This window comes from Stylophora pistillata, chromosome 5, assembly GCF_964205215.1.
Source record: "Stylophora pistillata chromosome 5, jaStyPist1.2, whole genome shotgun sequence".
In the NCBI taxonomy this organism is placed as follows: domain Eukaryota; kingdom Metazoa; phylum Cnidaria; class Anthozoa; order Scleractinia; family Pocilloporidae; genus Stylophora; species Stylophora pistillata.
Window position 1 is genome coordinate 40,040,041 of NC_142523.1, and position 25,856 is coordinate 40,065,896.

Here is a 25,856-nt window from a genome sequence, read left to right on the forward strand (position 1 = left end):
CAGAATCTTAAACGTAGTATAAAGTTGTTTTTTTTTTAATTTTAGAAGTTCAAGGAAACCCTCTGAAAACGCAGAGTGCAATCGATTCGCGCGTTTCGAACGCCATGGCAACTAAACAGATTTTTACCTCCTGTATATAATGCACTCTCACATTTACTCATTCTGGTTTACTAGCCATTAATGGTAAGAAATCTTCCCCAGAATAGATTAAACAATCAGGTAAATATAAATATTGGTCTCCTGTTTTATTTCTCTGGTGGTTCAACAGGTGGTATGGGGGTGGGAGAGAGGGAAGTTGTGAGGGGGTGGGAGGGAGTGTGGTCGTGACAATTTTGGCAGATAAATCTTAACGATTTCGTGGTCTTGTGTGGCGTTGTCATGTTGGCTTATCCTTGGTGCCTTTGATAATTCGCTCGAGTGTAAGGAAATAACTTAGGCTTCTGTCTTAGAGGACAACTGATGGACATCGAATCGTAAATTCTCGTCGGGATCGGAAAGTTTAGTCCTTTCGACACAAAAACGAGACAAACAAAAGAACGAGAGTTAAATCGATAAAAACACTAATGCGGCCTTGAATTGCTGTAAAATATTGTAGAAGTCCGAGCTTTCGCCGCTCAAAGGCATCATCAGGGACGGATAACATGAAATATTCCGCGAGGGCCGAATAAAAGGGAGAAAAGTGTCACAATACTAATGAGCTAGTGTTGTTTCCCCTCACAGTGACACTAGCTCATTAGTATTGTGACACTTTTCTCCCTTTTATTCGGCCCTCGCGGAATATTTTATGTTACCGTCCCTAATGATGCCCTTGAGCGGCGAAAGCTCGGACTTCTACAATATTTTACTGTAATTCAAGGCCACATATGCACATTAGTGTTTTTATTGATTTACCCAAAATGTTACTGAAGGACAACATTCAAAGATTGAGAGTTAAATCGTCAGGAACCCCATTGCCAATCCACGTTTACGGGAAGCAAGCACGTATAAGAGAACGCCATCTCATTAAAAATCTGTATAACTTACAAAAAAAAACAAAACCCTCCTGGCTGTGCTTGTCACTGTCACGATTTCATAGTGTGGCGGATTCTGTGGCACGATGAGAGTTTATGTCGCGTGACTGGTAAACGAAGATTTTCGATTGAGGGAAGGAACTTGTAACGCAACTTACCATTTATATACGTTACCTATTTACAGTGAGTATAAATCATTCATATATATTTCTGATAGGAAAGTCTCTTTTTTCGGGACTCGACATTCTCATAAATGAACGGGGATTTGCCGGGAACTGCTGCCTTCACGGGTTACCCAACGGAAGGCAACAGCCGCTCTCTCATGATTGCCAAATTCTTATGCCCGATGTCCGCCATTAGCGGGGACTTCGCTAGTGTCGACGAAGACGTGTCTTTGTTATCGGGATTTCGGTAAGTAGACGCTCACAGATTAATTATTCGCATGTGAAATACGGTAGGTCTCCTCGTGTTCTCTCTGTGTGATATGACTTACAAATGCTGATAAACATACAAATCTTCGCTGGATATAAACTTAGAACGACTCCTTACTCTTGCTGTATTGAAGCTTTGTCTCCGAATTTTTATATATGAAAATCAAAGTGTGCTGTTGACTCGTAAAGAGGTGCTGTGTTAATTTTTAAAGTGATACGTTTAAATTATTCAACAAAGTTTGTCAGAAGAATGGTGATTCGATAGTGTACTAAGCAAAACATGAAAAAAATTTGCAGTTTATTTAACATGCTATGGTATAGTTAGAACATAATTACTCACTGTCGAAGTTACGAGAACGCATGTTTATGATGCGCCGTGACACGACATGTTATCGCCGAGCTACTGTAGAAGAGTTTTGTGTCTAACCGTGAAAGAATAGTAAATGCTGAAAAGGGCTTTTAGATTTTTAAAACAATATTTTGCGGCATCGCGAACTCTACTATGGTGTTTGTTGAGTAACGCGTGATTTTCGCGATGAGTTGAACTCTGTAAGGTGCCGGCATTGTGACCGATCGTACCTGGTTTGATTCAAAATTTGTCACTTTGTGAAAATATCTGAGAATAATTATGAACATGGTTTTACGGATAGAAGTATCGGAAAAATGCATTATTTACTTGGCTTTCGTTTGCAAGTGATGTTTTATAACAGTACATGAGAGCTATTATCCGGCTTAGAGTTTCGAATAGATAAACCAGTGGGAAATAAGCTGGAGAAATGGTTTACATTTCAAGCCAATCCTTTCAGTTACTTGTTCTCTGACAGAATGGTTTGCAATTCCGCCGGAATGGACTATGATCAAAATGAAGGAAGAGTTGATACAGGGATACTGGGATGCCAGTGGGGTTAATTGAACCCTTTCCCCTGTATTTTGGAAAATACTTTAACGGAAGGGACTGACTTTGCAGAAGTCTGACATAGCTAGAAATGGAGCTGTCTTTTTCAAGGAAGGAGAACGAGCTAGTAACGCTGAGTATGCAGTCGGAGAGCTTCTTCTTCTTCCGGACCAACACTCAAGGTCTTAAAACAAGTGAGAAGAATATGCTACCTTTCTATATCAAGAAATGGTTAGATACTCTTCTCGGATGGGACGAATAAATGGAGGTCCCGTCTCCTTCAGGGTCAGGGGTAGGAGACGTTAATTTCTCACGCACGAGATTAATGTGTGATGGATGTCCTCCCCGCTTGGTGGGAATTGGCCCTGAAAAGCCCCCATGGGGAGTGGTCGATTAACATATGTATGTATGTATGTTCTGAAGTAGAAAATTACTTCCATGTTTCAGAAAGGCGTGATTCGTTTTATGTGTTTACAGTTTGATCAGAAAATTTCATCTTCTTTGAAATAACTATTTCCATCGCTTTGCTTATTTTTTTGGTTACATCATGTGTAAGTCCATGATCTTCTTTGTTTGGAATTGTGGAGACAAAAATATCCGGTGGTAATAATCTTACAGTTATTATGGCAAAGATTTCTTAGTTGCTCTTTCCATTCTGACCGGAAGTGAAGTTGTTAGAGAGAAAAGCCTCTTAGAGGGCCTGCGACACAAATACCAGTTGCCAGCGGATATAGCCATGAGGGTGGCTCTGTAGTTCGGTCGACCATATTGTGACTTTGTGATTGACGAAGAAATTACCAGGAAACTGTTTGTTTTTTCTCAACCTTCCTCACTTTTTAGAAGATCTGATCCTTCTTTCGCCGATTTATGATGGGCGGATAGTCGAATTTTATCCCAAATATGAGCGAAGCGGCCAAAGAGCGTGTAATAGCGCTCGGAACTCAGTTCAATACGATGGAGCATTCTGCTTCAGAAGATCCAACTCTTGTGACTTTCGAAACGGGTAGTCCGAAAAAATCCTTTTGGAAAAGAAACACGAGTAAATTACCTGGAAGGTAATGTTGTTTTCCGTCGATTAAGTACCATGTTTGAAGCCCTTTTATTGATTTAATGTCCTTTCTAAACAGTATAAAACCCGCACATGGAACTCAAGACTTGTTGTCTTCGAGCGTTTTGCCGAGTGCCAACCAGACTTCCAGGTACGTTTAATAAAAATCATGAGTCTGTGATGGCGACTGTGATGGAGATTGCGTGTGTATACTTCTTTCTAACACTCTGCAGACTCGTCAAATATCAGACTTTTGGTACATTGTTAGATCCTTGGTAAAGTTGAACAACTGTGTTTACATTAAAAATCTTGTTGAAAAGTTGTGACGGATAGTTTCTCGAAATGATCACGGTGTTGTCTTTCTTTTTCTTGCCAAGAGTTCGGTTATTTTTTTTAGAGCGACCGAGTCAATTAAGGAGTCTAATAGGCGATCTTCGTTCCATAGTGGTTCATTTTTATTTTTGAATATAATTTGCTTACCACTGCACTAATTTCGGAAAATGTCTAATAGACTATATTTAGAATTCCTTTGTCGAAATTCAACTGGATCTTTTTGGTACAATAACATATCGAATTGATTTCATTACGGAACAGAAAATAACACATTTCAATTAAAACACTCCTTGGTACAGATTTTAGAATTTGATCTATTGCGAGATTGTTCAGGAATTCTTTTAGTTATTTTTATGATTATCATTATTTGAGATCATTGAAAAGAGGATTTGTTTCAAAAGGAAAGCTTAGTGGGACTTACATAAGTGTCATGCTGTGTATGATTTTCAGAAATAAATGTTATTAAAGAGATGAAACTTAAGCTATATTGATCTAGGTACTTCAATACTTATTGATTTGATTAAATTACAATAATATGAATATGCTAGAAAACAATAGCTGAACTACGCCTATCAAATACTTATTTGGCAGAAAGTTTGTTCATTTAATGATAATAATCAGGCTAAATCCCTTATTCATCAAAAGTGTAGTAATTTCCATGATGGATGAACAATTGCAAAATCTCCACTTAACCCTGGAATTGCCAAAATTCTGACAAGTTTTTCAGGCAACTTCGCAAAACTCTCAAAGGGTTGGCCAAATATCTTTGGTATAATACTCAGTATTATGATGCTAAGCACTTTGCAACATCAAGCTTTTTTTTTTTTAACACAATATTTTTAACAATGAAGATATAAGTATTGTTTCTTCTTTCTGTCTCCCAACTTTTATTGATGAATCAAGCAGTGTTGTGTAAATTATGGTTTTTTCTCTTCTCGTCATGCTGGTGGAATGCAAGCTACTACCTCCCCAATGTTTTGTTGAGTTTTCCTTGCAATATTTTAGTACTCACCAATACACCAAAAGGGAGAAAGAAACTCAGAAGATTAATTTATTGTCATGCACAAGAACTGATCGCAATGGTGTAGGAACTCAGGTCCTTTATATATATGGCCCAGGATACCTAAAGAATCAGTAATTAGGCCACCAGGTGTCTGGAAAGTTTATGTACAATGTGTGTGTTAACACTTTAAATAATTTGACTTGTGTTATTTTCAGCATTCATGGCAAAGCCAAACCTAAACCATTAAGTTTCCAGGAGTTTAACAGCAAGACAAATGATGCGTGGGGTGAGGATGATGACGATGTGATCCGTGTGGACCCAGAAGAGAAGAAGCACTCCAAACCTGATTCTCGAGTGCGCACAATCAGTGGAGGTGAGGTCAGAGCAAGTATTCCAACTAATGTGACTTCCAAAGAAACTAAGAAACTTCCAGAACAGTTGGCCAAGAAAGATGAACACAAGACGTCGCGACCTTCACCACTGAGCTTACTAAGTAAGTATCAACTCTTAAATTACCAGAAGTCAGGGCTCAACACTAACGGTAGCCCACTAGCCATAGACTAGTAGAAATTCAGTTTTGGGCTAGTGGTTTTTTTATTTTCACTTGCCAGTTTGGCTAGTAAACAAACTGGAATTGTCGTAACATCTAAGATGTCACTAGTCACTTAGCTAGTAAGTTGAAAAGTTAGTGTCGAGCCCTAGAAGTGATTAACTTGTAACTTCTCCCTATAATATCCATACTTTATCCAGCTAACAGGTAATGAGAATACTCAAACTTATCAGGTACAAGTTGTTTTCTTGATGTACAGTTGGTACTATAACACCAAATTCTTGTTCCTAATATACAGGGAAGTATGTAGCAGCCAGAGGGGAGAGTTAACATTCAGATCCTAAGAGTCAATGGGTTTATTACTTGTAAAATTGATAAATAACAGCCTCTTTCAAGAATGTATACATTCAAAGTTTTACTGGCAATTAGCCCCTGTAGATAATAATGATTTGATGATTACATCTTTTAAATGGTACTGATACATATATCTTATTAACCAAGTGCAAGGGCCATACTGGGAGAATATCGGCTTGAGGTCTCGACAGTACAGACCGAGCGCAGCGAGGTCCGTACAAAAAAGACCGGGGGCCGATATTCTTCCAGTACGGTCCCGAGCAAGCTTGGTTAATAAGAGATTTATCATATGACTGGAGTTCAAAGGGACACAAGTGCAGTATCATTCAGGACCATTCAGGACAGCGCCCGCTCCAATACTGAGAGAATATTGACCGGCAATAGAGCATTTTGATTGGTTGATTTTACTTATTGGCCCTCTGACTGCCCAAGTCGTGTAATAAATGTGGTTATTGAAGGATTGGAGGTTTAACTATTGTGTGGTTGTTTTTTATTTTTTTGTGGCATATTGGTGTTGCAAAGAAATCTGAGACTGGTAGTTGCATAACAATAAACATTGCAACAGACTTTGATGTTTGATTATGTAATAATGCAACCATTGCCAATTTTTATTAGAAAAAATTATTTGCAATCCTTTAGTTCTAGAAGATGTTAACTTTCTTTTATTTTTCTCCAGCACGGCACAAGAATCAGTCATCTTCCAAGTCTTCGGCCCATTCCCCTCCCCCTCCCCCTGTCAGTCTTCAGTCTCCCAAGCCCCCCTCCCCCATTAGAGCTGTCAAACTGGAATTCCAAGATCAAGAAGTTCACAAGCTTGAAAAATTTGGAAAGCTGTTGGCAGGTCCTAACACTGATCTAGGTAAGCGTGCTTCTGTTACAAGCTTCTCCCCCCAGACTACAGCAGTGATCAACAACAGCTTGAAGAAACTTGAATTACCTTTTTTCAGGATTATTTTACTTTCTGTGAGGTTTTGCTTTAAGTGTGGTTTACTTCTTTCAGTACTTACTCAGAGCCCAATTCATGCACTTTAAAATTAATTGTTTCAAATGCACTCATGAATGTGTTATGTAAGTTTGTATCCAGCTAACTGGGCAAACATTCCTTTGATTAAATCATTTGACTGTTTGAGGACTCAAGTTTGGAAGAACAGCTCGATGATGCTCTATAAAAAGACAGAGAGTTTGCAGTAACTGTATACTTAAAAAGGTCTAAGCACACAGGACTTCAGATTGAAAGGTGTGGGTCCATGTGCTGGTAGGGTCACCGTGATTTATTCACAGCTAAGACCCTTTATCCCTAGTCACTGTGCCTCTCTCTAGAAGTGGAAGGGTACTGTCAAACTACCAGCTTACAAAGAAAAACTAGACAAAATGCTAAATTTGTGGTGAAGTTGTACCGAAGGGTAAATCCTTTGGGGAGGGGGTAGCTGGAGTGGGGGGGGTGCAGCATCCTCTCGTCACTTCATGCGGTTAAACTCTTAACTCCTAAGAGTGACTTGCATCTAATTTCTCCTTACATTTGCACTCCTGAATCACAGACTAAAGTCAGAAGAATAAAGGAGATAATCACCAACTAAAGAAGCTCTGACTTGATTATTCAACAGATTGTCCTTGTCAGCATCTTAGTAAATATGTAGAAAACAGTATTAAGAATATGCATACACTGATTTTAGGGTTTAAATGGTTACATTACCTTCCGCCTTATCTGCAGATGCAATAAGGAAATTGAGTTGGTCAGGAATCCCAGTCACAGTCCGCCCAACAACATGGCAGTTGCTCTGTGTAAGTCTGTTTATTTGATGTGTTTGTGACCAGCTCTCATCAATGAGATTCGTCTACTTGTTTTATATATAGTTAGGTTTATTTACATTTTGTATGTAGTTACCGGTAACATTTTCAACTCTCAAGATCTGACTCTCAATTCTCCCCTCTAGCTGCTACATATTTCCTTGTAAATTGGTTACAAGAATTCGGTGTTAGATCAAGAAAACTTTTACCTGATAAGTTTGAGTATTTTCGTTACCTTTTTAGCTGGATGACTTAAGGATATTTTAGGGAGAAGTAGTATATTTATCACCTCTGGGTCGACTATTGTTTTGTGTTATTAGGGATATTTACCAGCAAATATTGACAGAAGACAAGCAACGTTGGACCGCAAGCGAGAAGAGTACCACAATTTTGTCAAGCAGTATTACCCAACAAGATACGAGGATACATATCATGACACATTTAGACAGGTAGTGACGGCTAGTTTTGCCTTTTCTAGGCGTTCCAATAACAGAGGAGTGAAAATCGAGGGAGGGTTGGGTTGCGTAATGAACCCGTCCCAAACCTCCTCAATTTTTCACTCGTACGTACGCTATTGTCGCCGTTTGTAGTTTCGCTCCTTGGAACGCTTGGAGGGGGCTACGGATGTTTTTTTACCTCTAAGAGGACTTTGATAAATTTAATTTTCTTGAATCTCTGGTTTTCCATGCTCTGATGCTTGTTCTTGCAGACGCCAGCTAAGTATTTATAACTGGCAGATAGTTATCCCAAAGATCCACTACTTTTGCGCCACTATTTTTTTCCCGAAAAAGTCATACCATTTAAACTTCCTTCGATTTTGTTCGATTATTGACGGCATGAAATTTGTTTCAGCAACTTGTATGGGAGCAGTTTACGCAAAGAGGTTTTCTTCATCGCAGTTTGTCACCTAGGTGTACACTCAGTTTAGTGTTTCAAGGAAACCAACTTCCTTTTTTTTTTTTTCTTTTTTTTTTTTTTTTCTGTTAGTGATTTTAATTGAAAATCAGGAACAAGAAGTCGATTTACTAATATCTTATATTGTCAACAGATACACATTGATATTCCACGAACAAATCCTCTGATTCCTCTTTTTCAACAACCCTTGGTGCAAGAGGTCAGTAAAACCCCTATTGCGGTATAACAGTAGTGCTTGGAAATTTGAAAATAAGTGCCTACTTGCCGAAAACATCGAGTTGTACCGCACGACCAAGGGTCTGATGCTGGAAGTTTTCCTTTCTCATAGATATTCGAGAGGATCTTGTACATTTGGGCCATCCGTCACCCAGCGAGTGGTTATGTACAGGGAATCAATGACCTTGTGACGCCTTTCTTTGTGGTGTTTTTATCAGCGTATGTGGGTGAGTTGATCGTCACTAGCGACTCAATCAGTCAAATATTTGAGTTAACTTAAAAAAGTTGGTCGAGTCCACTTATTGTAAGTTTTGATTTGTGCAGTTTACTCGAGTCTAATCTTCAACTCTCCAGAGACCTTGAGAAGCTACGGGGGGAGGAACGCGGGCTCATCCTTCCGAACGGCGGCTAGACGTCACGCCTGCCGCGCGCAAATTTCCCGCGCAAAATTTTAAGGATAACGTTGACAAAAATGAAAAAAATAAACAGTGGCTCTCTCTCAACCAAGACGCCCTTCCCCAGCTCTTTGAATAGTCGTACCGACGCCCCTGTAAGCGACCTCGTCTGTATACTCTTCTTTTGCTTGATTTTTCTTGAAGATGGTGACCTAGAGAACCACGATGTGAGCGGACTTTCACAGGAGACCTTGGACACCATAGAAGCTGATAGCTTTTGGTGTATGAGCAAACTGCTCGATGGAATACAGGTGAATCTACTGTTAGTACATCTAAAAAAAGCCTTTTACACGTAAATCGTATTTATTTCAACTTTTCTCGCAATTCATTTTCTTTTCTTTTCTTGTTTTCTTCGCGTGTTTGCGAGGTATTGGGTTTCGTGTAACGATCCGTTGTTGTTTGTCTTCTGTAACTTTGTCGTCTCATGGAGGGTGCCAATTTAACAACAGAATGATTCGCTTTTCGCAGGATAATTACACATTTGCACAGCCTGGAATACAAATGAAAGTCAACGCGCTTAAAGAACTCATCCAAAGAATCGATGGTAAGAAAAACGACTTTTCTCTTGTCGAAAGGGTGGTCGTTGTACCAGATTATTGTGAAATATGAAGCTAGTATAAATTCCGAAGTTCTGCGGAGACGCGGTGGACCCTGGGCCGATAGCTTCGAGTTCGACACCTGGCAGAATAGCTGAGTTGTTTCTCGAATTCACGGCCCATTCTACCAGTGAGCTACAGAACTACGGAATAGGAGAAAGTTAAGTCTGCACCGGAGCTAAGCGGCCCACAATGCCTTGCTACTTCCCATGGATGGAATGCTAGTTCATCACAGTTTACCGTCAGTATTAGTTCAAGTTTCCCTGATATTTCGCCGGAATGCATTTACCTTTTCACTCCCAAAATGTTGTTAGTTATTTTCCTTACTTTCTGCCATACAATCCTTATCATATTAGCTAGGAGAACTTGGTATTGTATCATCTATTAATCCCCTAATTGATATTTTTCTTTATTCTCATCACTTGTCTAATTGATTTTGTATAGATATTGTAAGAAGAAATTCCGTCTTGATCACTCATGGGAGTTTGAGGGTTAAACTACTTGGTGGAGAGAAGTTCGAATCTTCTTTAGGGACTTTTTCGTTTTCTTTTTCCCATGCTCGCCTAAAAAAATTCTCAACCATTTTGAATACCCGCGAAATGTCAAGAAAATACAACGGTGACCATTTACTTGAAATAGCTTCACTTAGGAAAGATGTTCTTCTATTTTTATTTACATAACAGAACCTCTGAATCATCACCTGGAGAGAAATAATGTTGAATATTTACAGTTTGCCTTTCGTTGGATGAATAATCTTCTAATGCGTGAAATGCCTTTAAGATGTACAATACGACTTTGGGATACTTACCTGGTAAGTATTTACAAGGAAAATTTTCCCCCAATGTTTCTTACGCAGTCGTTAAGCCGAAGCCGAGTCATTACAACGACCAATCAGAAGAGAGTAAAATGTTTTAAGGGCCAATGAGAACTCACAATAAAAATGGTGAACCGCCTAAAAAGCGCGGAAAAACGCGGGAAAACACGGGCGACCAAGTCGTGATTGGTGTGAGTTTTGCATCTGATTGGTTGAAAGAGTGGCGCGAGTTTCTGGACCAATCACAGAACAAAGTAAAGTCAATCCCGGATTGCTTTCGACACTGAATCGAAAATTGCTGAATAGTTTTGTATACAAATGTTTATCTCACTTAAACTTTAGACCACAATCGTTAAGTGATTCAGGTAGGGGCAAATTAAGCGGCAAATTAACTCGTTCGTTTCTGTTTAACTACTCGCCATGGCGACCAAACAGTGGTAACTTTGAAAACTGCTTTTTGATGTATTTGTTATTGTTTGAAAACGTCAAGACTTCTGAAAAGATTGATGCAGTTTTCTGTCCTTCTTCCCATCAGGCTGTAGAAAATGGATTCGCTTCATTTCATCTGTACGTCTGCGCAGCGTTCTTGAAACAATTTTCAAAAGAAATTGTGGATGAAACAGACTTTCAGGTTTGTGGATAACTTGTTTTTCCCTTGATAAACGTGACTCTGACTTCCATTTTGAAAGTGAAGCACTTGCTTATTCAAGTAGTCATGGTGCTCAGTGCAAAAAAAAATTCGAAGGAGTAGTAGGAAGGGGGTTAAGAATTGGGAATGTCGAGCAGAGAGAGGGGAGCTCGCCACGCCCGACCCCCCCCCCACCCTTCGCAGCCCCATGCGATTACCTATGCATAAATTGTTTGGAGTCGCTTCCTCTTTACTCCCCCCTGCCCCATAAACTTTCATCAAATTTTAGTATAAAATGTACCTGCTGTCTCTGATTCGTATCTTTTATTTCGATGCTTCCATTTTCAAGGGACACCCATATGTGTTTGATACGTCTTTCGCTCTCCGTAGATCTAAAAGTTTCGCCACAATTCTGCGAAGTCTTTTCTCATTAGGTATCAATCTTCAAAACTCGCTGTGTTTCCTTTCATTCAACAGGGTTTGATGCTTTTACTACAGAATCTACCAACAACGAATTGGGACGATCAGCAAATAAGCCTCCTCTTGGCAGAAGCTTACAGATTAGAGTACATGTTTGCAGACGCCCCAAAACATTTACAGCACCTCTCGTGAGATGAATGAATCAATGCAATATTTTGGCCGTGTAAATACAGGGTATATACTTAGTTAGAACCCAGAGCACCGTTCCAGAATGGCGGATAAGCTAGTTCTGGACTCATGTAAGAACCTTCCAGCGGTCTCCGAGATTTAACACTAATGGATTCTTAAACCGCTAGACGCTATCTGGTTTATTTGTGAGATTGACATTGGGACAGTGTAATGTTTAACTGGATGTAGAAGTGACTTACTCTAGATTTCTTATCTAGATTTCTTATCTAGATTTCTAGATACTTATTCCCATATCTAAATGAATGAATTCGACGAATTTTTTTTATCAATGAAGTTCCTTGAAAAGTTCCTTGTTCCTTGAAAAGCTTCGAGGAACCAGATCTGCGATCGATTAATCGATCGATGGTTTTCTTTAATTATTTTCGTACCGTCCATAGATCTTCATGTACAGACCTAATGACTATCAAACCGGCCTTGCATCACCTTTAGTATTCTTTCACATTTCCGTGATTTAGCTCTCTTTGTCCAGATCGCCTTTGTAGAATGTGAAAAACTTATTCTTTTGAACTAGAAAATGGGGCCAACTAGCATGGAGATGAAAGAATGATATATATTCCTCTTTTTTTTTAGCATTGCTTGTAGGTATGATGTCAGCCCATGGCATAACAGAAACTTCTGTTTTCAATGCAGTGAATTTCCTAAATTTGAATTTCTACGCACACCTACAGCTGCAGCCATGAGGCTATAATTATATTTTTGTACAGTCTGAATATGCGCATTGTTTGCGATATTCGCGCCAGCCTGACCGATCGATATAAATCGTTGATCGAGCATCACTCGTGAAATCGATATGAATTGATGGACGATAGTTTATATAAGTGTAAGGGCCAGTCGACTGACAGGCGGAGGTTCAATTTCCTCGATCAGGTCGATCGCCATCGTTTTCCTTCGGTTGTCTTCGGCTACTACCGAGTCTCACCGGTTATCTTCGATCGTTGTCAGACATTATCGATTGTCTTCTGTTCTCTTTGGATTGTCTTGGGCAATCTTTGATCGCCATCGTTTGTCTTCGGTTGCCATCAAATGCCACCGATTGCCATAGGTTATCTTCGATTGCAATCGTTTCCCGTCGGCAATCGTCTACTGCGAGGATCGTGCATCATACGAATCGTCTACCTTCGATTGATATCCTCGGGCCCCTCACCCGTTATCAATACTCAAAGATAAAGTTCGTATCCAAGCGCTGCAATCTAATGTCGTTTTTAAATTCGAAGTAAAATCTGGAAATGTTCTATCATCGATTTCGACGATAAATTCTTTCATTGGCCTCGACCAAAATCGATTTTGATCGATTACGGTTTTGATCGATTATGGTTTTAATCGGCCGGTCAGGCCCGGTTACTTCAGTGGTTAGTGGTGTCCTTTGTGAAGTTTTCTCACAGTTCATTTTAGGCAAGCTGATATCCCATATGGCTAAGAACAAGTTGAATATTTTTATTTAAATGGTTTTAACCATAAAACTGCCTTAGATTGGAAATTTTAAGCTTGACAAGAGAGAATTTTGACGATGTTCGGCAACAATAAAAGATGATACACATTGGAAAACAGTGGTCATGAAGTGGTGTCCTGCCTGTAGTTATTGACAAGGGCATACTCGCGAAAGGACCATTTTTTTAACTAACTGGTATGCTCCATTATTAAGCAGTACATGGTAGCTGGGCTACTATTCAAATACCACTCGTTTTCCCGCCCTTTTGTGGTATTGCCGCTGAGGACCGCAGGTTTTGGTACTCTTTTTTTCCTGTAGCGGCCATCTTGGTTTTGTCATGTTTTGAGCCCGAAATGAGTTATTTTATTTAAAAATTTTTTCGTGCACATTCAACTGTTCTGGTATCGAGAACACCCTTACAAAAATCAAAAATGGCTGATCGTCAAACTTACAACTTGCGACGCGTTGACGCATTTTCCTTGAACATCATTTCCGCGCTTTTGCATTTCCACCGTTCCGACTCCCGAGTTTTGCTACTGAGGATTCCCTTGTGGGGGCATGTGTCCAAATGTTTAGGGCGCTGGACTTGTGGTCATGGGCTCAAGTTCTCCATCCTGCAACTCACTTGATTTAACTCCTCTCATGACTCATTTACTTGAAAGAATGATTGGGATTATTAGACTGTTTATTTACAATGTTCCAGGGCAGTTATGTAAACTACAGAGTAATCAGTAATTAATGTTACCCTGGATTTGTTCTCGGTTGCCCCGAGTTCAACTCCTTAACTGAACTTTATACAGAGCCAACTGGTTTACCTCCGCCCAGTTGGGACGAACAAACTCTATGTTTATTAGCTATGTCTGAGGGCTATTATGCAAACTACAGAGTTATCAGTAATTAGTTATTTTCATTATTTATTTAATTATGCTGTTCCATACATATTCGTGAATACACACAGGTTTGGATTCATTTGTCGTTTAAACGAGGTGCATTAAAGAAGAGTACTAAGGGTTTGAATCGGCATGCGACCCATCCGCAGCTTTCACTAAGGACACAGGGATTGAACTAACAAAACGCGGGATTGAACTAACAAAACGCGGGTCTGCAGTGCGGGACCACACAATGTGGAGATCTCTGGTGCGACACAACCCCGTCAAGAACGATGAATACGAGAAGATTTGAGACACATGTATAATGTAAACCATGAACTGTTATCTTATCGTTTGTGTCACCATGAACTGTTATCTTATCGTTTGTGTCACCATGAACTGTTATCTTATCGTTTGTGGTCAACTCCGACATGGATCGCGACAGTCCTTGGTCTTCTTTAGGCGATGACGTCAACCTTGCACGCGTCAACTTTTGGAGAATGGCGCTCAGTTATGATTGGTTGATTTTCATCAGCTGTTATTGACGCAATTTGGTGATATGTTCCCTCGGCGGTCAGCTATCACTCGGTTATTTTACATCGTGGGCGTCGCTTTTTCTTCACGGAGTGTGTAACAACGTGGATCACGGGTAATTTAGGGTTACTATTTCTAGATACGTGACTCATGGTAAAGCTGCTTTTTGAAACTTTACGGTGTGGTACCAATCATTGCGAAAAAGACTGATATGAGTGTCACAAAATAGGCAACAGAAAGGAAAAGCAGCCCCTTATAATCGAGATGCAAAGAGGCACGTTTCACGCGCTGCACGGAAATCCATGTTGATTCATGTTGGATTCGAAATCTCGCCTTATCTGTACCGTTCTCGCTAACATGACTAGACTAGACATGGATTTTTGTAAAAATGTGATCTTTTGCCAACATTAATGGAACCTATTTACCATTAACATCCGTGTTAGAAATGTGTGCCAAAACCCTTATCATGGGATAACAGCCAGTTAACGCCTTCGCCGCCTACACAAATCCCTCATTTAAAGATTACAGGGCTAACACTTTATGATCCAAGCAGTGGGTGGTTTATATTAAGCAGAGGTGCTTCAGCGAACTTCACAAATTTTCTAGTCTTCCTTTCTTTCTTTTCTGATCGTTGAAAGCTGTTAGTAACAGTAAAGACTCCAGAATAAAAGAAATAAACCTAACTGGAAGATGCATGTGACGTTCGATGGCCTTAGGTTCGATTCTATATGAGGACGAAGAATGTTTCTTTTCCTCATGCACGTGAAAAGACGAAGAAGCATCTTCTGACCTCAAAATCACTTCCACGACGCTTTCGACATCGCTGATCGTTGCAGTATGCACGCGTGTGTCACATGTGAACCTTCTAGCAAGAAGTCTAGCTTACCATAGATCAGTGAAGGCGTGGTTATTGACCAACTACGATGCTTTGTCAACTGAGGTGGAACTGTAAATTGACCCTGACCGTAATGAATTTCTAAAGCAGACGTTTGAGCGAATGACGAAGGGCTAAAGCTCGAAAAAGAGCTTAATAAACTTTCTACGGTGGCCAAGTTACATTATCAACTCATTTGTTAAAACCAAATTATTTTAAATTGACACTGAACTCAAAGAGCGAAATACTAAGGGTTGATGCTTGAAAAGTAGCTTAAGGAATCTCTACGGTGGCCGATTACATTATCAACTCAGTTGTTAAAACCAAGTTGCCTTCTAACAAAGCCCAGCCCACCATATAAGTTTCTTTAGTTTAGTGGTACAGCATTGGAGCGCGGGGTTCAATAATTCCTCATGAGGATGCAGAAGTTTTCTCTTTATCACGCTCGTGACGAGACGAAAAGAAAAAACCTCTTTATCAGGGCGATAAAAGACGTGGGAGATTATAGCGGATTGTAAATGATAAGCTGGAATGTTTTCCAGGATGTACTTCAAATTCCAAATTTGTGTCAACAACTAATTTTCCGTGTGATTTTTCACTAGAAATACTCCTCTTCGTCCCTGTTTGAGAGTGTGACTGACCCAAAGAGTTGGACAGATATAGGACTAATTTTAGCCGAGCGGAAGCGATTCTAGTCGAATGTGTATGTGTATGTGAACTTGTTTGGTCACCATGATTGGATTGGACTGGACTAGACTTGTCTGAACTACTACTTTAAGGAGGACTGGACTCCAAAACAAGGGAAAATGGATTTTACCAGACTGGGCACAATTCCCATTGCTCTGAACTGGGTAGCTAAATATCACGACGAAAAAGAAAAGGTCTCTTTAAAAAATCCTAATGACGATATGCGAATGGAATGGGTTAAATAATTTTACAAGGACTGCAGCACTCTAGACAAAAAAAGGCCAGTCCACCAGTTCATAAGATGTGGTCTTGTTGAAGTTTATTACTTTTTTCTTTGCTTGTTTGTCTGCCTTTTTTTGTTGTTGTTGTTGTTGTTTTCTGATCCAATAGGACATCCATTAGCTTAGGGTATGAAAATATTTGTTTCACAACTCCACCTTGTGTTTATGAATTTCAAATAGCCCTCTTATACAAATCCAAGTTTTGCTCATTCGTTATTCGAATCGTGTTATCTAAATATTGTCCATATTTCGTAAAATTAGTTTGATTCCTCTTACATTCCAGAACAATGAAGGAAATTAAACGTGACCCTTACTCCGTGACGTTTACGTTGTCACGTCATCCTTATCTCAACTTACCCAGCTGCCTTGCCGAGGTGAACCAATCCCTTTGATGTAATCATCCACAAGAATTCAACTGACGTGGGTTATACAAGGAAAACGTTTTTTTTTAAAAAACTTGCCAAGACATGCATGGAAACAGCTGCAATGACAGAGAAATGAACTCATTCCTTCTTCTAGTCTAAAATTTCCTCGAAATAATCTCTTAAATGGTTTATCTGTTATCAATGTCAAGCAATTGTGTGCTGATGTGAAGTCGCTAAATGTTACATACTCACCATACTTGGCTAACAAGGGGTCAACGTGAATTTTTCGAGGCCATCTAAGACTTTGAAACCTCGTCATTTTAAAAGAGATCAATTCAGAGACGAATTTCAAAGAATATAGCCGGGGCTGCGTTATCTCAAAAATGATCTCTTTAAAAACCCCACGAGACGTCTATCACTCGGCACTCTTTAAAATCCTCTTAACGGTTTCATCAACCGATGGCAAATTATTCGCGCGAATGTATACATACCTCGTTGTCTTTTTGGCAGCGTGACCTTCTTTTTTCTTATTCCTTTCTCTAAGGTAAACTTTCGATATTTTAATCGCTGTCTATAGTTTATTTAATCATGTTTACTTTGTTGATTAGAATGTAAAAAATTTTTTCTTGCCGGGTGAGTGGTCGCAACGAGATTGCTATCAGTGCGCCAGAGCGGATCCACCACCAGAGCATCTATCAAATGTTTCCTGTGTGGTTTAAGGGGGTCCTACTCACTGTGCGTCCTATTTTAACGTTTGATCGACACGGTGAACCGCGAAAAGGCAGTTTATTTAGGCAAGGCTCTTTCCCTGCCACCTTTCTGCCGGACACGCAGCTGTAATTTAGTCCCGATGACAATTGATGTCACGCCTTTTAAACGGGGCTGTTACGTCTAAGATAAACAGAAACACAGCCCTGGTGTAGCGTTGTGCTTGATTGCGGATCTGTAACACTGTGGTCGTTTCTGTCCTGGCAAGATGCTGTACTCGACCGTAACTGCCAACGGGTCTTGGACGCGCGCTGAATATTTGCTTAACACGACCCCGCAAACACCCGCCGCTATGGATCTCCGCATCGCAAGGTACGCGGTGTTCTGTCCCATCTTTCTCTTTAGCGTAACTGGCAACACGCTGGTAATATTAACCGTTGTTTTGCTTCGGAAAATGAAAACAGTCCCGATGATGTTCATAGCGAACTTAGCGGCCTGCGACCTGATCACTACTATTTCAAGTATAGCATTTGACTTGCCGGAGCTGGAACTTGGCTACTGGCCGTACGGAGCAGTTCCATGCAGGATTATTTATCCATTGGCAACATTTTCAACCAACGCAGCTGCGTTAACTCTAGTAGCAATATCAATCGACCGCTACATTTCGATAATCTGCCCGCTTAACCTACGTTACCGCATAACGAAGGGTAAATGCTTTAAGATTATCGCAGCGATACATTTTGCCTCTGTGGTCGCTGTTGTACCTTACGTACTCGTTTTGAAATACACAGCTGGCTTGGGATCCTCAACATGTGGTGAAGATTGGCCCGATGGTTATTCGCTGGATAAAGCGTACACAGTACTGCTGTTTGCGCTCCAATATGGTCTGCCATTGGTTATTATGTCGGTCGTTTACACGCGAATCGGCCTCAAACTTTGCAAAAACACTGGAAAAGCTGCAGAGCTTAGTTCTGGGAAAACAAACAGATCGCGTAGCTCGACAACTAGCTCTGGACAGACTCTTCTCCATGGCGCGCTGGACAAGGCGACGTACACTCTTCAGCGGAGAAAACGACAGAACGAGAAAGCGGCAAAAATGTTCCTGTTTGTTGTTCTTATCTTCTTGATTTTCATGATGCCGCATCAATTGCTCTGGCTAAGTCTTCAATATGCAAGCAACGCCTCTGGCTTCCAGCAGTATGAAGACCTCATAGTCTTCGTATGTGGCGCTTTTACATACGCGAACTCTGTGTTGAACCCTGTCGTCTATGGAGTGTGTAACGGTAATTTTCGCCGTGGCGTTTTGTCAGTGTTAAAGTGTCAATGCAGCAAGGCGAGTCAGAGAAGACAGGTTAGGGAAGCAGAAATTAGAAGGACCGAGACAATGCTGTCTACAAAGTTAGCGCCTGTGTATTCAACAGGTGGTTCTTCGGGCTTCAAAGAGAAAATCACTCACTCAAATGCAGTGCATGTCTCTCTGCAGAGGGAAGCTTTAATTCGTAACGGAAATTGTGTGGCAAATCAAGGAGCCTTGAAGACAAACCAAGGTCAACGGTCTGTCTCTAAAATACCAACAAAGAAATTCATGACGGAAAGTGAAACTGAAGAGAACAATAATTCGCACAAGACGAAACCGAGAGGTGATAAAATTCCCAATGGAAGCGTCGCTGCTAAGGCGGAAATCCGTAACTCGCTGTATGATAACTCATTAAACGGCCATCTTTCACAACAAAACTCAGAAAATGATACCATGAAATGGCTAAGAGAAACGGAAGCTCTTTTGAAAAAACTTTGCCAAGAATTTGAAGTCTCGAGAGGAGACAAAAACACTCGTTACGGGGCGCAACGGGAGATTCCATTCCCTACGAAGGAGAAGAACATTTTAGGCGCCCAGTTGTGCGCGGAAAAAGAGACTATTCTTTAGAGAAACCAAGAGCATTGCGGGAGATGTTAAGATCTTTTAAAAGCCATTTACAAGACAACGTCTCCGCAGCGTAGAGAGCATTACGAAGGGAATTTTTATTAAGAGGATAAATTATCGAACAAATTCGGTTGAGTGACAAGAGCCGGCCCAAAATGTGTTTGGTACATTTCCTGTTCAAAACGATTTACAAATGATTTCAAAATGATTCAATGTTGAAATGAAATGTTTTTGGTCGATATTTATCGTTCCAGACATTTGTCCGTTTGACAAAACATCATAAAACTCAGCTTAAAGTGCTAATTCTCGACACAATTTCAAGAATGGAATGTTTTATTTGGGTTTGCTTCTTTCAAATCATATATCATTAGCAGAAAAGTCGCCGCTTTTGAATAGCTGGCGACAAGTTCTTTGTAAATCTTTTTAAATTGCGTCATTCATTCGGTTGATTTGGGCCTGGTATTTTTCAAGTGTTTCGATTCTCTCGTAGTTCGTCCTAAACTTTAATAAATTTTTGTTTTGAAACACACACTCTATACATGCTTGGTTACAAGCAGGGGGGATCTTAAGAAGCTCTTCCTTTTTATCTGTTTCGAGATTTAGCAAAGGAACTTATAAATTTCAAATGAGCTTTGCTGAAGGTTTCAGCGATCTACTTAACAAACAGTATTTGAATAGAGCCTTTTACAAAACAGTAATTATTTACGCAGGACTTAGTTTTAGGACTTTTAGGACCATTACGACTAGGAACTCGTTTATTTTAAAGTAAGAGAGAATTTCGAGCTGACGCCCCTACTTACAGAATAAGAAGGGAACGTAATGCAGATTTGTTATAACTATTGAAAGATTTACCTTTTGAAACATGCAATTTAGCCAGTTTCGCCTTTTGAACGCTGTGGTCGAGTGCACAGTATATTAAAAGCTGAACGCGATTTCAAAAAGTGATAACAATGAACGCCTGAAGTTAAACAAACATCTTAACAATTGAGGTCAATGTTTATCGGATGTGCTTTTCTTATGTAAGGCACGTGATATAAGCTTTTAAAATGAAAAAATTTCACATGCACTGATTTTCCATTGTGGTTGCACAGTATGCTTTCGAAGTTAATTAATTTTTTCTACTCAGAGGCGGGAAAGTAAGAGTAAACTCAAGATTAACTGAAGATTAAAATGCGCGTTCTTGATTTCATGTTAATAGCGCACTAAGAAAAAGCAATTAAGAAAAGTTAAAATTTAATTGCTTCAGTACTTTCTCGCTCTGAGGCCGGTGCGTTCAGCTTGAATTAAAGACACTTGCTGAACTCGTTCGCCGCCGAAGAATTTCATTTCATTTCGAAACGAGATACTAAAGGTCAATGACATGCTGAAAGATAAACATGCCTGCTGCTTTGAAAGAGTCTTATAATGAAACAAAGATGGTTATACGTATAATGTTTTTAATTAACTCTGCACCTGAACCAGAACTTTCGCCTTTGCGACAACAGTTGACTTCCATATGAGGGCAAAGAACTTTGTTTCCATCTCGAAGGCAGTAAAACCACACAGAAAAAGTGCGCTTGTATTAAACATAAGCGAATTAAGAACAAAGCAAATAAAGTGAGTAGTGATAACATTTAGTTAGCTTCTGTTGACTTAGTATTATCCCTAAAGAAAACTTTCTAGTACCGCAATTCAAGATTTTCTGAATTTTAGAAATATCACGCAATTTAGAAACAGTTTATTCATGGGGGGGGAGGGGGGTAAGGTTTAGGCCTGAAAGAATGAAATACTTTGATCTGTTTAAAGAAATCTTACTTTTATTATCAGGAAAGGTTTGGGATTTTGGAACTTCTTAGAGCCAGTTTTTTATTTCCTAAGGAAATTGACATAAGTGGTAACTTCAAGTACTATGCGCAAGCACGCACAGTTTAGTTCGTGGATGTTTTCGTCATACAGGAAACATATCTTGGTAGTTCACTTCTGGCTGAAAGAACTGAAAATAAATGTACGTTCTTTGGACACCGCTTCAGCCTGGGGGAATGAATTGGGTGTAGTAAAACCATTCCGACGAAAACAAATCTCCTCACCTTGAATTAGTTTTGAGACAGAGGTATAACATTATCCAATTAGTATCAGGAACATCTCATAGTTATTGGGGTCAAAATGAACAAAGTGAATGGCAAATCCAAATAAATACGCCAGGGCAAGAGAATATCAACTCATGTTCTTTTGGCCAAGGTGGTTTTGTTTTTACTCTCACAACAGACTACGGCCAAACTACTGCTACAGACAGAAACTTAAGAGTAGAGAAATCCTGAAGGTATTTTCTGTAACTCTAGAAGACCGGCAAACCTTTTTGGTTATTAAGAAATTAAATTAAAACGCAGCTGGAGTTGTTTAAAATAGAAATTGTCATCTTTCTTCGATTTTAATTTCAGTATGTTTATCTTGATAAACAAGAATTATTAGAACCGCCATACTTTCCGGAATCCCTACCTGGATTGCTAACGGAAACGACAATGAAGATCAGCTGGAAATTTGTTAAGCTTCTATTGCGTTAATTTCACCGTATTCTTTGATCTTACAGTGTTATTTAATCGACAGAGTAAAGTACTTACGGTGAGTTGTTCTTAAAGCACAATATGCTCAGAGGACGACGTTTTGTTGGAATTTTTGTCTAACTAAGCTTTGCGCATTTTGTTGCAAGCTTATCAGGCTTATGATGTAAGGGATTTTTATTATTGTTTCCCAATACAAGTACGGATGATATCAGGATCAATCACGAAATTAAATTACCTCTCAGAAAAAAGGCTTCATTTCTTTCCTCTTCGTTATGCCCACTGAAGATTCTTGTGCTGCCACACTACATCACTCCCCCAAACTGAACACCTGATATCACAACTATCATAAGAAAATACATATTCCGTCACTGCTTCGAAGGAAGGAAGGACTGACAAAGTTAATACTCTTAAGAGATTCGCAAGGGTCTGCGCCCAGGATATGAAACGTTGACAAAAATGGCAGTTTTATCGTCTGGGATCTTTCCTTTTCTCGTCATCACTGCTACCGGCATTTGCGGAAAGAAGTCTGGACGTTCACTGAAATACCTCTTTTTGGACACCAGAAAAACCCAGCTTTTGAAATTCGAAATAACTATAAATATAGTGTTATGTCAGGTCAAAACTTCAGATGATTTAACATTATTTGTACGATATATTCTTCAGCAAAAAACATTTTTGCTTTCATGCTTTAGCCAGTTTTGTGAAAAATTAATGATGTGGTGTGAAATTTAGTAAAGTGTAAGAAGTTGTCGCTTACAATTTAAATGTCAGTCAACTTTTAGTGGTAAAGTCAATTAAGATATTTTGATTTTAGGTTAAACTTAAAGAGAATTCGACACGACACTGTTTGGAATCGGAACTAAGGAGTTTGGGGTTATCGTTCTACGGGAGCTCGTGGTGTTGTGTATAGCTTTTTGGGGAAGACACCCTTTCTACTTTTTGTTGCAATCGCCTTAACTTACTTCGGTTTCATTTTTCACACCGGCCTAAGAAGTCTTATTTGAGCGAAAAAAAGCCGAAAAAGTGTCTCCTGTCGCTGTATAGGATGTCTATAGTTTAAAAATAAATGTCAAATTATATAAATTGGTGTGTTTTCAGGAAAAGTCTCAGAAAGCTTTCAAGCATATTGTCGTTTCCGTGCTCATGGACTGTGAATAGAATAAAGACAAATCTTCTGTGTTTTATAGTTCTTTCCTTGAATGAGGGAAATGTTCTACTCTTGAACTAACTCTATGGAGCTTGATTTACACACAACAGCTATTCGCAGAAATAACTTTGAAATTTCCATATTTTACCATAAAGCCCTGACTATTTTGGTGTAGGACCCCGTCGGTTCAAAGACGGCTTGGAAGGAACAGGCACTAATTCAACCTCTCACCCGACACCCACCAAACTGTACATACCCGTTGTCTGTCACTGCTGACTAATTTAGAAGTTTATTAATAATCCACTATCTGTCCTCTCAGAAGGCATAATCATCTAATCATGAAAGGCTATGCATAATAAATATCTGCCACAATCTTCAAGAGTAGAAAATTCCTTTGCGACTTCATCATGTAACTTCGAACAAAACGCGGTTTTCGATCCTGCAACGATACCAGAGAGCATGCTTAACAACCTTTCCAGGGTCAGTTAAAAAAGAGCTCAAATACAGGCAGAGGTGATACTCTCCTCGCTAGCGGTAAAGCCATCTCCTCTGCTAAATTAGGGGCTTGTCATCAGTCATGGAAATCTCAAAGTGGCGAGGCAGCTTAGTACTACTTTTTTAGACTTGTAACGGACAGTTTGAACACGATGAGTTACAAGTAACGTTTACACTGCTCATCAGATGTACATTTCTGTAAATACATAGATTAAACGAACCAATGTAGTTAAGGCTGGTAGTTCTTTACTGACCTCAACTGAAGTCGTAAAACTAAAACAATTCCAAAAATTACACTTAAGACTCGATGCGAACATCTGTCGAGCGACGCTACACAAAAACACATGAAATAAATCGGAAATAAACCTCAAAACAAACACTTATCGAACTTAAGACATAAAACACTGTCACCTTGTCCAGCCTTAAGGATCGCGGTAGCAAGACAAAGAAAGTACGCTAAACGAGCGTGAATCTACCGAAACTTGCGTCAAACTTACGATCACGGTAGTTAAAAACACACTGGTCACGTGACTAAAAAGGCGCGAAAAGTAGCCGCGCGGAGACTGGACTGGCTACAGTCACAATTTCAACAAATCAGTCTTCTTTGTATATGTATCTACAGCCCGGATATGTAAGGAAGGCTACCACTTGTTCAAAACAACGGTACACCCCAAACAGAGCAACAGTCAACAACAAAAAGACATTGATTGCTGCTGGTGTGGTCGGAAAGCAGCTGGGTGTGTAGTTAGCAGATAAACTGGCATCATTCGCATAACCTCCAACCTCAAAGCTTTTTTTTTTTCTAACAAAGGATCTTTCTCCAGAAAAACTGGGTAAAGCCCTATGGCGTAGTTCAAGTCATTTCCTGTACGAGGAACTACACAGGAAAATTATTGGTCAGTCTTTGTGGTCCTTCACGCTTGGATTTTGAGACAATCAAAAGCAAAAAGGTTTTCCTTTATTTTCCACACGTCCAAATTCACGCACTTTGGCAATAGCTTCTATTGGACTAATGAATATTTTATTCGCTGAAAATAGCTCTTCTATGTTCAGCATCACTTAGGAAGGCAATCGTGTTCCTTCTAGACAAAAAGTTCTCACAAGAGTGTGGATCTTAGTGGTCAACAAAGCATCCACAGTTTCTAAAGAACATGTATTCGCCTTCGACACATTAGACGTGGCTCATAAAATATTGTCGCTTCCCGAACTCCAAAGAAGTGAGATCAAGCAAATAAAGGAATGAGGACCGCAAGGACTTGCATAGGATCGCCCGGATTGGAAGTGGAAAACGTTTAGGATCCATTTTAGACGATAGATAACTGAACCATGATTAGTCGGACAAGCCTCTGGTGAGTCATTTTAAACTCTTAACATCTAAGTTAAAACCCTATTCCTGTCCAAACAGCATTGTGTTCTATTCTGAAATGCTAGTGAACACAAGGCTGTCTTGAATTTCGAGGCTGATGTTGTTTTTTTGACCGGAGGCTAAACTGCAAGGACCCTACTGTTGTTGTTTCTTTTCATGCTTGCCTAGGCCTGTCACCTTGGCATTTTGTGCCGATTTGTCATCATGATTGATTAGGTCCAACAAGAGAACTATTTGAAATGATAAAAAGCTCTTAAAGGGTACGTGTAATATTTTCCTTGACCCGTATTTCCTTTTAACGTGCATAAGGTAGTTATTACATGGATTCATCAAAGCGTGTTGAGTATTGCAAACGGAAATTACAACAACTTCAGCCATTCTAATGCATGAGAACGATTAAGCACACATGCAGTCTCTCTACCCACAAGCATCCAAATCGTTTTTTTTTTTTATCGAAATATTTTAAAATGAATTTTCTAAGTTGATCATTATGATCAGACAATCTGTGTTAGTTTTCTATACTGGCTTTGTTATCCTCGTTAGAGGCCTGTTTCTGCCTTATCGTACCACCTATAGTGATTCAGTTGTAGTTCCCCCCCTTTTAGGAGTAATTTGCATTTAACGTTATCATTTAACATCAGAAGGACTGAAGCTGTGGTAATTTCAATTTGCAAGACTTATTCTTTGATTAATCAATGTGGTAACTAACTTGGACAACATTGTTCATCTTCGAGACTCAACAATCGCTGATTGTTAATACTCCCCTCTAGCTGCTACACATTTCCTTGTGAGATAAGTTTGAAGAATTTGGTGTTAGATCAAGATAACAGCTTCTAGCTGATAAGTTTGAGTATTCTCATTAGCTGTTTGCTGGATCATGTATGGATATTATAGGGAGAAGTAACAAGGTAATCACTTCTGGGAATTAAGGGGTT

The 25,856-nt window shown here is 39.6% G+C and overlaps 3 protein-coding genes across 5 annotated transcripts in view; all 3 read left to right on the top strand.

Moving 5' to 3' along the window:
- Nucleotides 1-1,177: 1,177 nt before the first annotated feature.
- LOC111335757 (TBC1 domain family member 22B) lies at nucleotides 1,178-11,799 on the top strand. 3 transcript variants are annotated; one of them, XM_088760706.1, is made up of 13 exons: nucleotides 1,178-1,421; nucleotides 3,464-3,535; nucleotides 4,936-5,213; nucleotides 6,301-6,483; nucleotides 7,336-7,406; nucleotides 7,733-7,861; nucleotides 8,461-8,526; nucleotides 8,656-8,770; nucleotides 9,143-9,249; nucleotides 9,467-9,542; nucleotides 10,278-10,405; nucleotides 10,944-11,039; nucleotides 11,514-11,799. In XM_088760706.1, the coding sequence occupies exons 1-13, from the start codon at nucleotides 1,264-1,266 to the stop codon at nucleotides 11,646-11,648; spliced, it is 1,614 nt and encodes a 537-aa protein (XP_088616832.1). In that variant the 5' UTR covers nucleotides 1,178-1,263; the 3' UTR covers nucleotides 11,649-11,799. The 3 variants fall into 3 exon arrangements, with proteins under 3 accessions (XP_088616832.1, XP_022797488.1, XP_022797487.1); XM_022941752.2 differs by lacking the exon at nucleotides 1,178-1,421 and adding an exon at nucleotides 3,092-3,391; XM_022941753.2 differs by lacking the exon at nucleotides 3,464-3,535.
- A 5,792-nt stretch (nucleotides 11,800-17,591) lies between these two features.
- On the top strand, nucleotides 17,592-19,515 carry LOC111335743 (QRFP-like peptide receptor). The gene has a single exon (XM_022941732.2). The coding sequence runs from the start codon at nucleotides 17,721-17,723 to the stop codon at nucleotides 19,374-19,376; it is 1,656 nt and encodes a 551-aa protein (XP_022797467.2). The 5' UTR covers nucleotides 17,592-17,720; the 3' UTR covers nucleotides 19,377-19,515.
- Nucleotides 19,516-24,370: 4,855 nt separating this feature from the next.
- The window catches only part of LOC111335755 (neuropeptide FF receptor 1), a 5,376-nt gene continuing 3,890 nt past the window's right edge, over nucleotides 24,371-25,856 (top strand). The window contains exon 1 of the mRNA XM_022941751.2: nucleotides 24,371-24,904. The gene's annotated coding sequence lies outside the window, so the exon portion shown is untranslated. The remainder of the gene's footprint in view (nucleotides 24,905-25,856) is intronic.